We start from the raw sequence: 13,878 nt of genomic DNA, 5'->3' as shown, positions 1-13,878 counted from the left end.
GGCTGGAGGGGGCGGGGCTCAACGCGAGGCCAGGAAGGCAAACCGCGCGTGCGCACAACGCTCCCAACGAACCCTTGGTCTGCTGCGGCCGCGCTGGGCTAACTCGCGAGGGGCGGCTAACACTCTACGGGAGACGTTATCGCTCCCTCTGCCTGTGCCTGGCCGCTCTAGGAAGGGGTGCTAGCCATCGCGGGGGTGCCTTGATGCTGTTCCACCTTGGTCTGGTTTATTTCAGTTTAATGGTTATGTAACGACTGTCCGTCTCCGCTACCAATCCGTGCACCGCCCCCCCCCCGCCCGCCCCATGTCGCCAGCGCCACGCACTGGAGACTGGCGGCATGGCCGGCCAAAAGTGCGCAGGCGCACTAGCCCCGGCCGTGCTTCCGTGTCTGCGCCCTGAGACCTTTTTGGCGCCGGCCCCGGCGTGAACGGGGACGGCGGCCGGGAGGGCGCGGTCCAGGTTCCCGTTCCCCGAGAAGCCATGCGGTACAACGAGAAGGAGCTGCAGGCGCTGTCCCGGCAGCCGGCCGAGATGGCGGCCGAGCTGGGCATGAGGGGCCCCAAGAAGGGCAGCGGTGAGCGGGACCCGGGAGACCGGGACAGTGCCAGGGGTGGGAGGCCGGGGCCGGGAGCCCGGGGCGGGGGTGCCGGGGGCCCGGGGCGGGAGACCGGGGCCGCAGTCCGGGCGCGGGTGCCGGAGGCCGGATTCCGGGTCGGGGCGCCGGGGGCGGGAGGCCGGGGTCCGGGCGGGGGCTGCCTGCGTCCCTGAGCGCGCGCTGTGCCCGCAGTGCTGAAGCGGCGGCTGGTGAAGCTGGTGGTGAATTTCCTCTTCTACTTCCGGACAGACGAGGCCGAGGTAGGGGCGTCGAGGGCGCGCGGGCGGGTCCCAGGCTGGGCCCCGCGGAGGCCAGGTGCTCACCGCTCCGTCCCGGCGCCCGTGTCTCCTCCAGCCCGTCGGAGCCCTGCTGCTGGAGCGCTGCAGAGTCATCCGGGAAGAGCCCAGCGCCTTCTCCATCAGTGAGTGGCGCTAGGGAAGCCAGCGGCGCCTCCCGCAGCCCAGGGCACCAGCAGCGCTGCAACTGTCCCCTCCCCAGGCGCTCAAGGCCTCCTCTGTGTCCCCAACCTGGCGCCACCCTCCTCAGATATAAGAATGCATTGTCCACGGGCAGCTCAAGGTCAGGTTCTCCTGGCGGGCACCATCCTGCCCACCTGCCAAGTCCACTTAAGCTTGGGTCCCTTCCAGACTCTGCTCTTTCTTCCCTGTGGGCCCAGGCTGTACTCACAGAGAGGCTGGGCCAGCCCCACCCAAAGCGTTTCCCAACTGCCACAACTAGCATGGGTCTAGCATTAGGTGGGGGTAGGGGGAGTGAGAGGAGGGTGTTCTCCTGGGTCTTTTTTTTTTTTTTTTTTTTTTTTTTTGAGACGGAGTCTCGCTCTGTTGCCCAGGCTGGAGTGCAGTGGCGCAATCTCGGCTCACTGCAAGCTCCATCTCCCGGGTTCCCGCCATTCTCCTGCCTCAGCCTCCCGAGTAGCTGGGACTACAGGCGCCCGCCACCACGCCCGGCTAGTTTTTTGTATTTTTAGTAGAGACGGGGTTTCACCGTGTTAGCCAGGATGGTCTCGATCTCCTGACCTCGTGATCCGCCCGTCTCGGCCTCCCAAAGTGCTGGGATTACAGGCTTGAGCCACCGCGCCCGGCCTCTCCTGGGTCTTAAGAGATTCCCTTCTGCGGGGAAAGATGGAGTCCCTGCTGGTTTGCCAGAGTGGCTGTCAGAACTTCACAGGTCAGATGGCTTAGATATCAGAAACGTTCTCTACAGTTCTGGAGGCCAGAAGTCCTAGATGAAGGTGTTGGTGGGGCTGGGTCCTTCTGAGGCCGAGGGGAATCTCCCAGTTTCTAGTGGCGGCCAGCATCCTCCAGGTTCCTTGGTTTGTGGAAGTGTCAGCTTGTCCTCCCTGCATCACATCTGTGCCCACATTTCCCCTTCTACACAGATGCCAAGCAGAATTTAGGGCCCACCCTGACAACCGCTTTTTACTTTTTTATTTATTTATTTTTTGAGACAGGGTCTTGCTCTGTCGCCCAGGCTGGAGTGCAGTGGCGTGATCTAGGCTCACTGCAACTTCCCCCTTTAGGGTTCAAGTGATTCTCCTGCCTCAGCCTCCCAAGTAGCCGGGATTACGGGCGTGCACCACCATGCTCAGCTAATTTTTGTATTTTTAGTAGAGACGGCGTTTTGCCATGTTGGCCAGGCTGGTCTCGAACTCCTGACGTCAGGTGATCATCCTGCCTTGGCCTCCCGAAGTGCTGGGATTACAGGCTCCAGCCACTGTACCCGGTCCTCTTTTTTTTTTTTTTTTTTTTTTTAATTTTTGAGAAGAATCTTTTGTTTCCCAGGCTGGAGTGCAGTAGCGTGATCACAGCTCACTGCAGCTTCAACCCCCTTGGCTCAAGCGATCCTCCCACTTCTGACTCCGGAATGGCTGGGCCTACAAGGCCCCACCACCACACCCGGCTCATTTGTTTTTGTAGAGGCGGGGATTTTGCTATGTCACCCAGGCTGCTCTCGAACTCCTGAGCTCAAGCAATCCTCCCACCTCAGCCTCTCAAAGTCCTGGGATTACAGGCGTGAGCCAGTGTGTCTGGCGACAACCTCATTTTCACTAGTTTATTTGCCAAGACCGTATTTCCATACAGGGTCACACTCACTGGTTCTGAGAGTTCAGGACATGAACACATCTTTGTGGGGGCCAGAGGAGGAACAGTTTTGGGCAGTGGCAAGAGGAAGCTGCTCCTGTGGTTTTGGGCAGGACCGACCACAGGTGCTCCTTCCCCAGGCTTCATCGAGGACCCTGAGAGGAAGTACCACTTTGAGTGCAGCAGCGAGGAGCAGTGTCAGGAGTGGATGGAGGCTCTGCGTCAGGCCAGGTGGGGCCAGGCGGTGGTGGGCACCGCTGGGGTGGGCACAGCAGCCATGCAGAGCAGGCAGCTGACCCTGTGCCACCCTCTTCCCCAGCTACGAGTTCATGCGGAGAAGCCTCGTCTTCTACAGGAATGAAATCCGGAAGGTGACAGGCAAGGTGTGTGCAGGGCTGCAGAGGGCCGGGGCGGGGCTGCAGGTGGCTGGGGTGGGGCTGCAGGTGGCAGAGGCAGTCCTCCGGCCTTGGCTAATGGCCACCTGTCCACCCCACAGGACCCCCTGGAGCAGTTCGGCATATCCGAGGAGGCCAGGTTCCAGCTGAGTGGCTTGCAGGCATGAGCGCAGGGCATGGCAGTCGGCGTGCCGCTGGACAGGACTGGCCCTGCCCAGCCGTGAGTCGCTTGGCCATGCCTGGATTTTGTTTGGTTTTTGGTTTTTGGATCAGGGTCTCACTGTGTTGCCCAGGCTACAGTGCAGTGGTGCCACAGCTCACTGTGACCTTGACCTTCTGGACTCACGTGATCCTCCTGCCTCAGCTTCTCAAGTCGCTGGGGTCACAGGCATGAGCCGTCACATCCAGCCATCACACCTGGATTTCAGTGGGAGGTTTCTGTTTCAGAGACATCCAAAGCCTGAAGCCAGCTGGGTGTGGGCAGGGGCTGCATTTTGTGAAACTGCCCAGCAAGCTGCCCTTTCCGGGGCCCCAGGACCCACCTGACTGGCCTGGCACCTGGTGCCAAGTGCTGCTGCAGGATACACGCCCTCCCATGGGTGCCCTGCCTGAGTTGTGTGCACCCAGGGCCTGGCGAGCCCCTGGGCTGGTGGCGTGGCGCCTTGCCCCCACTGATGAATGTACAGAGCCAGATAAAGCTGTGAATGGCATGGGGGACGAGCCCCCACCAGCTGTGAATTCTCCTGCAGACAGCAGGGCCCTGGCTGTGCACCTGGGGAAGTGGTTGCCCTGGAGTCAGGGTGCTTGTCCTGTTCAAATAAAGGTACCTCTTTTCCACACTGGATGGCGGTGAAGTGAAGGAGAAGGGAGGGGCAGCTGGGGAGCCCCCACCCAAGGGAAGTAAAGCTCGGGGTCCTGAGAGGCAGGGGCTGGGCCCCCTGCACTGAGGGGAGAGCTGGAATCCCCAGCCAGGACAGGTGGAAGCTGGGACACAGGCCTGGGGAGAACGGGGCTGCTGTGTGTTATCAGGAATCCTGTGGTGACCTGGGGTCCCGCCTCTGGCATTCATGGGTCCTCCCGGAGTGTGGCTGGGGCCTGGGCTGGCTGGCTTTGGTCCATCTGGTGTGAAAAGGACTCTGCTCATGTCATTGGGGTTGCAGATCTGGTTTTTCGTTCGTCAGAAGACAGTTTGCCTGTGGCCTGGCGCAGTCATAAGCCTCCCCAAGGCCAGGGTATCCTGGTGTCAGCCCCTGGAGCTTCTGCTAGGAGCACCCCTAGGCCCTCCACTCCCCCTGCTTCAGCGATGACACTAGCCAGGGCCTCTCACCACCAGGAGATGCCTCATACCACCCAGAAGAAAGGCTGCCATTCACACCAGGTCCAAGTGAAAACGGTCTGTTTATTACAGCGTCTAGAGGTGGGGATGCAGAATGCAGGGGTGCCCAGAGGGAGGGGCGCCCGCAGCCCGGGGGCGGACCGTGACAATGCGCGCAATCCAAATACAGTTCACCAGAAAGACACAGCAGAGCCTCCCGCGTGTTACAAAGGCTGACACAGACCAGCAGCGTGTTGTTTTGGCGGGGGGGGGGGGGGGGGGGAGGATCTGACCACCGATGACGAGGGCAGTCAGCTGGCGGGCGGGGGGGGGTCCCCTGCTGACCACTGAACAGACTGACGCGTCTTGGGGGCAGATAAATTAAGGGGGAAGTCATTTAAATAAGTCACCGTGTGTACCTCGTGGGCCAAGGAGGGGGTGTCCTAGTCATTAGGGTTCCTATCAATTCCTGAGCAAGAGCCACTCCCAGGCGCCGCCCGCCTGCCCACAGTCAGCAGCAGCAGCAGCAGCACAGGTCCCCGCCGGCTGCCCATGGAAACTCAGACCAGGTGCCAGCACCAGGCTCCAAGATCACCAGGCTCCACAGCCATCCCGCCACCTGCCATACACCCCCCCCCCTCAGTCTGGGAGTGCCCAAGAGGGACACGGGTCCAGGGCTCAGAACAGGAGAGTGTCCACAGGCAGCACCACACTAGTTCACGTGTGGTGACACGCATGTGACCCAGTGGGCTCAAGGAGACTTCTGCCTGGGCCAGTGGCTCCAAGACCCAGTGTGCGCCCTGAGCACACAGTCGTCTGTGTGTGGACGTGGGCAGGAGCCCTGCATGGCCCATCTGCAGGACCCGCGGTGGCACCCGGACTGCCACTGTCCCCTAGAGGGAGGCAGAAGTGATACAGTGTTTAAAGAATGTGTCTTATTCTAGACCAGGGACTCCATGCCTTCTCTGCCATCAACCCTGCAGCATATCGGGCCCATGGCGACATGGAGCGGGCTGCCCGTCCTGAAGGCCAGGCTCAGGGCTTGGGGCTCAGGCAGAGGCACAGCACCTTCGAGCTGAGAGCACCAACGTGGGGCGGGGAAGGCGCTGGGCGCCACCTAAGGGACAGGTCTGGAGCACCATCTTCAGAACTCAACTATACTGGGGGACGGGGGTCTGAGAGGTTGTTGGGGGCCAGGGGGAGGCAGCATCCCCCCACCAGGCACAAGCAGGGGTCTTCCAGGCCCTCCCACACAGGACTTGCCCACCTAGCAACCACAGAAGCCTTTCCTCCTCGGCTCCCTCTGGAGGCCACGTGCTAGGAAAACGTGGTAGGGACATGATGTGTGTCCATCCTGCCCTTGGGAACCGGAACGCAGGGCTGACACCTGGAGGGTGGATCTGTGGCACCCTGGGGAAGGGGCTCCCGGATGCCACCTCACAGGGGCAAGCACTTGAGAAGGTGGGCTCAGGGAGTGCCACACAGCCCGGGATCAGGTGTGGGCAGCTCGGACTCCCAGATCCCATCCTCCAAGGAGGGCACTTGGAGACACTCCCACCACTCCCCAGACAACCCAGGCCGACTGCAGGGCTCCCGAAGCACCAGAGTGGCCCTGCCTGCCTGCCACACCCCGGCCTCAGCGCCTCTCCTTCCACACCCAGTCCTAGGCACCCCCCAGGCTGCAGAGTGGGGGGCCGACATCACCCCAGGGCCTAAGGCCAGAGAGGCCAGGCTTCAGCAGTGCACCCCGGCCCCACCACATCCACAGCAACTGGGAGAGCCACCACAGGCTTCAAGGGACGGGTGCCAGGCATGACCCTGACAGGAAGGGGATGTGGGGCAGGCAGGGGCGCCGGCAGCTCTGTCTGGGCTGCTGGGAGCTGCAACTGAGGGGTCTGGGGTGGTGGCCAACCCTGGGGCCACTTTGTGCACTGTTTGAATAAATAAGGTTTTTCCCCTCGCTTTTTTTTCCTCTTCACTGTGCATTATACCATCTAAAAATAAAAGCTGTCAAATCTATGAAATTTATAAATTCTCATCACATCTCTATAAAATACTGCCACTCATTAGTGTGACTCTCTCCTGTACAGAAACACCAACGGACCCACAACAGGCCTGCCCCACATCGCGGGGCACGCTGCGAGCCATGGACAGCCGAGAAATACAAAAGTAAATGCACTTGTTAAACGTGCCTGCGCCGTCCTCACAGCACCATCGCACAGCACGCGGCCAGCTACGCCACCGCGCAGACCCATTCTCGTGCAAGGGCGCGACCCAAGCCCCGGAGGGTGAACAGTCTAAGGGTTCACAGTGCCGGGGTAAAGGTGAAGAGCTCAGGGCAGGCGCCAGGGGCTCAGGAAGGGGCTCAGGCCGCGGCCGGGGCCTCCGAGGAATGTGGTGGCAACGGGCCTGCCTTTGGTACGGGAGCAGTGCGTCGGGGGAGCTGGCCGGGCGGCGTTTCTGAGAACGGGGTTCGGCGTTGTCAGCGTCTAGTCAGCACCAAGCGGGTGGAGGCAGGCGCGGGCCTGGGGACGAGATAGCACCGGGGCAGGCTGTCGGCGAATCCGCTGGCGGGCCCGCCCTGCAGACACGTGTCTTTATATAGATCTCTCATATATAGATATTTATATTTCTCAATAGGTTGCCTTTTACCACTTAGATGGAATAAAATAAGTCAGAATTGTTTACACTTTTTAAAAAATGATAAATACTTTATCTAAAACTATCGACAGTACAAACTGGACCAGTCCCAGCCTCCTGCGGCGTGCGCCGCCGATTCACAGTGGAGCTCCCATCCATCCTCGCCTCTGCCATCCAGGGGTGGGAGCCCGGCAGGCCGGTGGGCACCATGCCACGGGCGCGAGTTGGTCCACACCGTCCTTGCATAGGTCTCGCGGTTGAGGTAGAAATCCTAGTTACCTGCAGAAGGGCACAGTGGGAAGAGCGACCATCTGAGGTTACCATCGCGCCTGGGGGAGCCCAACACTCACCCAGGCTGGGGACCGAGGCCTCCCATGAGCACGCAGGCCACCTGGGGCCAGCACCATGACAGGCATAGTGCCAGCTCCCTCTAACCGCAACAGATGATGGGCGTGCCCCATGGCAGACCCAGGGAGCCTGACACCTGGACACGCAGGCCAAGCTCCGGCATTCCTCCAAAGGAGACACACAGCCGAGTTCAGCTAAAGCCACCCTACCTGCAGCTCATCTCCTACGAGACCCAGCATAGCTTGTTCAGCCCGCAGGTGCCCGCACCGACCCGCCTGGCCGACCAGCCCCGGCCACGGCCTCCGCCTTGGCTCCTGGCTCCCAGTCCTCCTCTCCTTGCCCGGCGGGCTTTGGACTCGCTCAGGAAGGCCTTCGTCCCAGGGCTCCCCCCCGAGGCAGAAGGCCAGGGACGAGCAGAGGGCACCTCCGCACTGCGCTGCCGGGCACACCACGTGGTCCCCGGGTCAGCAGCCAGAGTCTCCACAGACTCCCAGGGGAGGAGTGGACAGGACATTCCCTCAAGGCCTCACGTCATCAAAATCACTCCTGCCTCCAACTTCCTCCTGGTCTCGAAGGTGGACACGATCTACACTCACCCGCCCAACGCGGTGCTGACATCGGAGCGGCTGAAAGCCCCTGGCTGTGGGCCACAACCACAGAGCAGTGTGGCCGCCATCAGCCATGTCTAGCAAGGGAGCCCCAACACACAGGGCACAGAGCTTGCCTCTCGACCCCGCCAGGAACCCATCAGCCCCCAGGCAGGTGGGGCACCAGGGGCCTCACTGGCTCCCTATGAGGGGTATCTGAGGCCACCAGCCAGACAGCCCCGACCAGAGGCATCCATCCAGCCACCCTGGCTCCCCAGGACCTCTGCAGCCAGCACCGTGCCTGCTACACGCTGGACGCCTGGAGAACAGCACCAAGCCATGCCACCTGTCATGAGTGACCTGCACCTGGTGCAGATGGAGCCCTGGAGGCCGCTCTAGGAGCTAGAGCCCCCAGCCCCCTGGCCCGGCACCCCGTGAGCCTCACCCACAGGGGCTGGCACAGCTGCCCCCAGGGCTGGCCTCAGTCCTGCGGCATCACCACAGGGACCCAGCTGCGGGCAGCTGGAACCCAACACACTCAGGCCACTCCACGGCTGGTGCCCGTCCTGCAGTCCCTCTCGCGCGACCATCTCCCTGGTCTCCCTGGCTCTCTCCCTTTTCCCTTCTCAGGACCCCCGGGACTTCTGCCAAGCCCTGTGGCCACCTTCTCTGCCAAAGGAAGGACAGTTCAGTGTCTGGAGTGAGCCACCGCGCGGGGCTCTGGCCTTACCTTACACAATACGCACTGCTAGCTAAGCAAGGTCTTTATCGCGGCTTAACCCCCGAAAGGTGCGCGGCATAGGGAGGCGGCATGCCGAGGGACACCCACACCGCGGACGGCCCCGTGGCGCTGGCCTGCGGGATCCCGGGCGCGGCCTGGGCCAGGGCCAGCCGGGGCAGGGGCTGGTGGTGCACCGTGAAGGAGGGGCGAGCGCCCTTGTGCGGGAGGGAGGTGAGCTTGATAGACAAAGAGGCGTTAGCAGGCGGCAGAGAGGCAGCAGAGGTGGGGGGCAAGAAAGCTTGGTTAGGCGGGAGGGACGCGAGGCTCTGCAGAAGCGCGGGCTCAGGGTTAGAGGCCAGCAGCGTTGGGGGAGGAGGCAAGGCGGCGTTAGGTGGAGGCGGGGCGTGGAGGACGGGAGGCCCCGCGGGGGGCCGGCCCTGGTGCGCAGGCGGGGGCAGCGGGGGAGGCGGAGGCGGAGGGGGCGGCCGGGTCTCAACCGAGGCCGGGGCCTGAAAGGAAGAGGCCGCCGCCTGCAGCGGGCTCGGGCCCAGCGTGGCACTGCCACATGCAGCCCCGCGGCCGACACGGGCTCCAAACGGATGAGCAGAGGCGGAAGGCACCGCGTGGTTAAAGACACCTGCAAACAGGAGAGAAAAACGCAGCTTCAACAGGCGGCAGCATCCAGGCAAGCGCAGAGAAGCAGCCGCAGGCTCACAAAAAGGGAAGCGAAACGGAGGCGCCGGGCGCGTGCGGGCACCAAGCGCAAACAGCGGCTTGGCCAGGCTCGTGGTGGCCCGCCCTCCGGCCGCCCGCCCCGCAGCAGCCCCAAGGCCAGGCCGCTCCCCCAGCGGCTCCTCTCCGCCCTGTCTGGGCAGGAACTGCGGGGACTCGCTCTTACCCAACACCAGCTCCCAGAGCCTTCCAGAGCCCGGGCGGCCACACTTAGCAGGTGACCTCCACGGGAGAAAGTAATGCTCTGGTGGCCCTGCGCGCCGTGGCCTTCTGAAAACAAGAGGGACGCGGTTACAACCAAAGAACCCAAGACACATGGACTCAGCGTGAGCCCTCTCCCCACAGGACTGGGGTTCGCGACCGTGCCGGGACGGCGGGGAGCAGCCAGCACGAGGGGACCTGCAGCTCAGCTCCTGGCGCCAGAGAGCGTGGAAGGAAACCTGCAAAGGAAGGGGCCGCCGGCGGGGGCGCGGGGGCAGCCGCCCTGCCTACCTCCAACTGTGCTGCCTGCCACCCCGGAAAAGCTGCCCATGGCGTGCGAGTTGGTCAGTCTGGTGGCAGCGGACGACACGTGCACCAGGCCTGCGGCGGCCGGCACAGAGCTGAACAGCGACTGCAGCACGGAGGAGCCGGCCACGGAGCCGAGGTTGGCCTGCAGGGACATGGGGCCGAGCGCAAACTGCGGTCCCGGCGGGAAGGGGCCCAAGAAGGGCCGGTGCGTCTGGGTGGAGGACGCCGCGCCGCCTGCGGAGGACGCCACCGGGGCCAGGCCGGGGCCGCTGAGGAGGCTTCCGGGAGGCGCGGCCGCAGCGGAGATGAAGAGGTTGTGGCCATTCTTGAGGTCGAGCTCGCGGTCTCGGGCCTTGGCGGCCTTGCCAGTCAGCAGTGGGGTCTTGTCCGTGGGCCCGCACAGCTGCAGGCCGCCCTCCCCTGCCTCCTTGCTGCGGCTGCCCTCGCCCTTCAGCCCAGCCAGGCCATCCAGCTGCCTCTTGCTCAGGAAAGGGTTGGCGTCCGAGGCCTCCTTGCCACGCTGCGAGGGGAAGCTCAGCGGGGAGCTCAGGCTGGCCGCCTCGGGGCCCTTGTGGGGAAGGGAAGCACCATCGCTGAAGCTGTGTAAACTCAGGTCCGCGGCCAGGCCCCCGCCAAAGGTGCAGCCGTTGGCAGGGTTGGTGCTCGGGCTGAGTCCGTCAGCCCCCGACAGAGAGCTGGGAAAGCCTTTCCTGGGGTGGGTGGTCAGCTTGGCATCGGCAGGGGGCTCCTCCAGGGCGGGCCGGAACGTGAACAGGGAGTTCTGGCTGAGGGCAGAGCTGGCCTGCAGCGGGCTGTCTGCAGACTTGGCCAGGCCAATGTCAGAGATGGGCGAGAAAGTGGACTTCCACTTGCTGTTGTTGACTGGCTCGCTCGCAGGCGTGGGCTTCCTTCCCGCCAAACCACCACCTGGCACAGAGGAAAGGCAGAGGTCGTGAGCCCAGAGCACCTGCCTGGGCTACCCACGAGGCTGACTGGGGCTGCTGCCACGGCACAGGCAACTCTGCAGGCAGGCCACAGACACTGAAGATGCCAAAAAGAACAGGAAGGGACAGGACAGAAGGGAAGGGGATGGGAGGAGACAAGATGGGATGGGACAGGAGGGGTACAGCACAGGATGACATGGCAGGGGATGGGACGGGACGGGTCAGGAGGGCAGAGAACAGGATCGAGGCAGCTGAAGCGGATCTCAGAGAAGGCCATGTAGGATGAGCTCTCCCTTAGCTCTGGGGAAAATGCTGAGGCCAGCAGGCCTCTGGGAGGTAAGGTAGGGCTGCCCCAGACCAGGTCAGGGACTTCACCGAGGACGCAGGCAGGGCGGGGCATGAAAGCAGGCACCACTTGGGGGGAAGGCCAGGGTGCAAAGGAAATGGGACCCAAGGTGGCGATCCCCGCAGGTCAGCCACCCGCTGCGGGAGCACGGCGCATCTGCGGAGGCCCTGGGCCTCCCAGAGGCAGTTCTGGAAGCCCAGCGTCCCAGCTGTTGGCACCCACGCAGGACACTACGCAGCGGGCCAGCCAGTGGGTCAGCAGCACTGACCAGGCACCACGGCTGCATGGACAGGCCTGGCCACGCCCCAAACACTTGTTACTCACCATTTTCCAAAGTTTTCGGGGGAGATTTGCTTTCTAAGGAGATTGTTGCAATTTTTCTCTCAATTCTGTTAAGAAAAAAAGGTCATTAATGCTTGAAACCCAGTTGTATGCTAAGAACGACACCCATACTGAAAGCCAACAGCCCCGGGAGCTTGGGAGGCAGTGAGCAAGCAGCACCGGGCCCAGACGGGATCCATGCAGCCACCCTGGGCCAGGCCTCGACTGGGCGGCTGGGCCCTGGGATCCACCCCCCTTGCGCCACAAAGGCACTGTCCTGGCAGGGGCTCCAGGGCCTCTCCTGGGACAAGGAGCCAAGAGATTAGGTACGGCAGCTGAATGGGAGAAGCAATTTCCCAGCACACAGAAGTGTGAGAATCCCAGACACAGCTCTCTCCCTACCTCCATCTCCCTGCCCCCCTTAGACCTTGGCGCCTCCGGTGGCAAACAATGCCACAGCATTGCAGGTCAGCACATGAAGCCACACCCAACCACACACTGCATGGGGTCGCTTTGATCCAGTGTCCCAAGAACACACCAAGGACACACGAATTCCCAAAGATCCTGGAAACCACTAAGCTGAGCAATCCCAATGCAAAAAGAGCACCCAAGTGCTAGGATGTTTTTTATGTGACACGTGCATGTACCTGTGGGAAAGGAGCAAAATGAATTAACTTAGAACACCACCAAAAGCACACTTAGGGCTGGCTATGATGGTGCACGCCTATAATCCCAGCATGCTGGGAGGCAGAGGGAGGTGGAATGCTTGAGGCCAGGAGTTTGAGACCAGCCTGGGCAACATGGCAAAACCCTGTCTCTATAAAGCAAAAAAAACGAACTAGGCATGGTGGTAGCGTGTGCCTGTAGCTGCAGCTACTCAGGAGGCTGAGGCAGGAGAATCACTTGAACCCAGGAAGCGGAGGTTGCAGTGAGCCAAGACTGCGCCACCGCACTCCAGCCTGGGCGACAGATCAAGACTCTGTGTCTCAAAAAAAAAAAAAAAAAAAGCAAAAAACCCTACAACGTTATGTCATTTCACAACGACTCGGATGGGTAGAATCAAAACAAGAAATTCAGTGTGGTGCCGATGTGGGGACCTCAGACCCTCATGCACCCGTGGTGGCAGGGTGGAATGGTGCGGCTGCTGGAGCGCACAGGGGGCTGGGCCACCCAGCACCTCTGCCCAGGCACCAGGAAACGGGAAACTTGCTTCCGAACAGAAACATGCACGCCCGTGGCCACAGCAGCGCTGCTCACAACCGCCAAGGGTAAGCAAGGCCAGCGCAATGGGCGGATGGATGGCAGAGCACCACTCAGCCACGAAAGGGGCCGAGGATGCACCTTGAGGACGTCCTGCTGAGATGCCAGACACAAAAGGACACATCCTGTGTGATTCCGCTCCTAGGAGGTCCCTAGAGCCCTCAGATTCGTGAAGACAGAAAGTAGGGTGGGGGTGGGTGCCAAGGGCTCTGGGGAGGGGATGGGGAGTGAGTGTTCCAAGGGGATGAGATTTTCTCAGAACATGATGGAAGGTTCTGGATTTAGGCAGTGGTAATGTTGCACACTTTAAATGGAGAATATAATATGTGAATTTTATCTAATAAAGCCATTGTAATACACTGGGCGAGACATGTGGATGAGACCCCCAGACGCGTCACTGCTGAAACTTCCCTCCTGCTGCACTCAGCTCCTCCTCCTTGGCCTGACTCTTCTAACTGGTGGCCCTGCTCGTGTCCCCCCTCCCGAATGGCCCGGGAGGCCAGCCCTGCCCGGAACAGGGCCCAGGACCTGCGGGGAGGCCCTTCACTAAACAGATGCCTCCCTCCCGTCCAGGGCACCCCCTCAGAGCCTGCCAGTCCTCCCCACCCACACATGCACACGGTGAGCAGGCACCTCCTGCCCCTGCTGCCAGGCCCTGTCCCCCTCCAGGCCCCTGGACTCGCCGGGCGCTGCTGGGCTCGTCCTCAGAGCCTGGCTCCTCGTCCGAGGTGAGCGGGGAGTAGTGTGCCCCATTGGTCTGGCTCAGAGGCCGCTCCTTCTTGAGCACGGGGGGCTGGTCGTGGTCCTGGTAGGGCACAGGGGAGCTCTTCAGGGAGGTCTCGGGGGACGAGATGGCTGTAATCTCCAGGGGCTGGTTGATGTTACTGACCTGAGGGCAGACAGACACAGCGGATGCACACACCACAGACCTGGGACCCCAAGGCAAGAGAGCCCCACGGCCCCAGGAGGCTCCTATCTGTACCCCAGGGTTTCCTGAGGAAATTGACGCCCTGCCCAGTGGCCAGTGCAGCCCCCATCCTGGTTCCTCCCGGTCCTCACAC

General features: G+C 62.2%; 2 protein-coding genes across 5 annotated transcripts in view; one reads left to right on the top strand and one right to left on the bottom strand.

Annotated features, from left to right (window-relative positions):
• The first annotated feature begins 54 nt into the window (after window positions 1-54).
• Window positions 55-3,935, top strand: LOC104671394 (pleckstrin homology domain-containing family J member 1). Of its 3 annotated transcripts, none has more exons than XM_030935657.1 (6): window positions 55-575; window positions 789-856; window positions 951-1,017; window positions 2,839-2,929; window positions 3,018-3,081; window positions 3,195-3,935. In XM_030935657.1, exons 1-6 carry the CDS (start codon window positions 482-484, stop codon window positions 3,258-3,260), a joined length of 450 nt encoding a protein of 149 aa, XP_030791517.1. In that variant the 5' UTR covers window positions 55-481; the 3' UTR covers window positions 3,261-3,935. The 3 variants fall into 3 exon arrangements, with proteins under 3 accessions (XP_030791517.1, XP_030791516.1, XP_030791518.1); XM_030935658.1 differs by having other exon boundaries at window positions 75-575; window positions 846-856; XM_030935656.1 differs by lacking the exon at window positions 2,839-2,929 and having other exon boundaries at window positions 789-1,017.
• Window positions 3,936-4,472: 537 nt separating this feature from the next.
• The window catches only part of DOT1L (DOT1 like histone lysine methyltransferase), a 70,416-nt gene continuing 61,010 nt past the window's right edge, over window positions 4,473-13,878 (bottom strand). Inside the window, exons 25-29 of one of the 2 annotated variants that reach the window (XM_030935654.1) lie at window positions 13,501-13,706; window positions 11,561-11,625; window positions 9,929-10,873; window positions 8,714-9,341; window positions 4,473-7,327 (exon numbers count right to left, since the gene is read on the bottom strand). In XM_030935654.1, coding sequence (XP_030791514.1) covers window positions 8,749-9,341; window positions 9,929-10,873; window positions 11,561-11,625; window positions 13,501-13,706 — 1,809 coding nt within the window. In that variant the 3' untranslated portion in view covers window positions 4,473-7,327; window positions 8,714-8,748. The remainder of the gene's footprint in view (window positions 7,328-8,713; window positions 9,342-9,928; window positions 10,874-11,560; window positions 11,626-13,500; window positions 13,707-13,878) is intronic. The other variant, XM_010374862.2, reaches the window with a different exon arrangement.

The sequence above is a fragment of the Rhinopithecus roxellana genome, chromosome 8, assembly GCF_007565055.1.
Source record: "Rhinopithecus roxellana isolate Shanxi Qingling chromosome 8, ASM756505v1, whole genome shotgun sequence".
NCBI classification, from domain to species: Eukaryota; Metazoa; Chordata; class Mammalia; order Primates; family Cercopithecidae; genus Rhinopithecus; species Rhinopithecus roxellana.
This window is presented reverse-complemented; position numbering and strand designations above follow the sequence as displayed.

What these genes read in the sequence shown, in the direction of transcription:
- LOC104671394 (XM_030935656.1), top strand. Translation starts at nt 482, where the DNA reads ATGCGGTACAACGAGAAGGAGCTGCAGGCGCTGTCCCGGCAGCCGGCC. An exon ending in GCCCAGCGCCTTCTCCATCA is followed by an intron (nt 1,018 to 3,017) that starts GTGAGTGGCGCT and finishes CCTCTTCCCCAG; the next exon opens with CTACGAGTTCATGCGGAGAA. An exon ending in TCCGGAAGGTGACAGGCAAG is followed by an intron (nt 3,082 to 3,194) that starts GTGTGTGCAGGG and finishes TCCACCCCACAG; the next exon opens with GACCCCCTGGAGCAGTTCGG.